The 1,413-nt window shown below is 41.3% G+C and overlaps 1 protein-coding gene across 1 annotated transcript in view; it reads left to right on the top strand.

The window, feature by feature from the left end:
* LOC130586565 (CUB and sushi domain-containing protein 2-like) overlaps positions 1-1,413 on the top strand; it is a gene marked incomplete at its 5' end in the record, with an annotated part of 54,308 nt that overhangs the window by 21,884 nt on the left and 31,011 nt on the right. Inside the window, one exon of the mRNA XM_057387413.1 lies at positions 554-623. Coding sequence (XP_057243396.1) covers positions 554-623 — 70 coding nt within the window. The remainder of the gene's footprint in view (positions 1-553; positions 624-1,413) is intronic.

The raw sequence follows: 1,413 nt of genomic DNA, 5'->3' as shown, positions 1-1,413 counted from the left end.
TATGCCTCCAATTAGGGATTTTTGTCAATTTATCCTAATTTGCTAATATGCTAATTTGCTAAATTTATAAAATATTTATATAAAGATACATAAAATAGATACAATATATATTATAATATATAATAGAATAATATRTAAATATATTAAAATACATAAATATATATAACATATAAAAATATATAAAATATATACAAAATATGCTGATTTGCTAAATGTATAAAATCAGCTAAATTTATAAATTTCTAAAAAACATTTATAAAAMCGCTRAATTTATTAAACTGCCTTCACCCCRTGGCAGGGTAGACATTTGCGAATTTTTCATGTTTTCCCTCCAACCTTTATCTCTATTTATCCATCATCTCCAAAATTTGTTGTTGCATCCCTGGGTTGTTCCAGCATCCGTTTTTCGGGCTCACCCAGACAGGACCAGGACCTGTTTCCTCCCTCAAATCGGATAAATCCTGCAAGGAATTCCCTCCTGCGGGGTCAGGGACATCTCCCCGGGGTGCAGGGACACCCTCCAACCCCTCTGTCGTGTTTTCCATCCCTGCAGGGCCATTCCCACATCTCCTGCATGCCGGGCACCGTGCGCCGCTGGAATTACCCTCCACCGCTCTGCATCGGTACGGCTCCGCTTCTTCCCGCCCAGCAAGTATTTATGATGCTTCCCTAAAAAAAAAATAAAAAATCCCAATGGTAATGAGGTGGTTTAGAGGAATTCAGGTTGGTTCTGGAAGCGGGAGAGAGCAGGAGAAAAGAAATTTTTGTTTGGTGCTGGGGAAATCGTGGCTGAGACATCCCCAAGGGCTGCCTGGAGCGTTTTGGTTTGGAGCACAGTGGAACGCGGAATTATCAATTGTCCCCCTCACAGAAACACAAAATTGTTCAAAAGGGACAAACCTCACATTCCTGCAGTGCTGGGAGCAGGTTGGTTTTATGGCTTGAGGGTGTTTTTTGTCTAAAATGTGGGGTTTATTTTTCTGGTACCGCCAAAACTTTTCCTGCTGGGATCTTCCAGGATCTCAACTCGCTGTCCCCACTCTGGTGACCACAGGTCACTCATCCAGCTGGCTTTTCACCCTCAGATCTGTCCAAATGTCCAGGATTATCCATTTTGGACATTTCATTTCTCCCAATGGAAGATCCCAAGGAGAAGACTCCCCGAGGCGAGATGAACTCGCTGGAATTTTTCTGATTGAGGCGAAACGAACTCGCTGGAATTTTTCTGATCGTTTCGTTTTTAGCCGAGGTCGATGTTTAATATTCATATTGCACATTTGGCGCTTCTGAGAGAGCCATTTATGCGTTTAATAGCTTTAGTTAACAGTTATTTCAGGCTCCTGCTGTTCCAGCTTCCATCATTTGGCTTTAAAGTAATTATCAGAGCCAACAGTTCTTTTATCTGATGATCTG

The sequence above is a fragment of the Malurus melanocephalus genome, unplaced genomic scaffold, assembly GCF_030028575.1.
Source record: "Malurus melanocephalus ecotype Western Australia unplaced genomic scaffold, MMel_1.1 scaffold_1209, whole genome shotgun sequence".
NCBI lineage: Eukaryota > Metazoa > Chordata > Aves > Passeriformes > Maluridae > Malurus > Malurus melanocephalus.
This window is presented reverse-complemented; position numbering and strand designations above follow the sequence as displayed.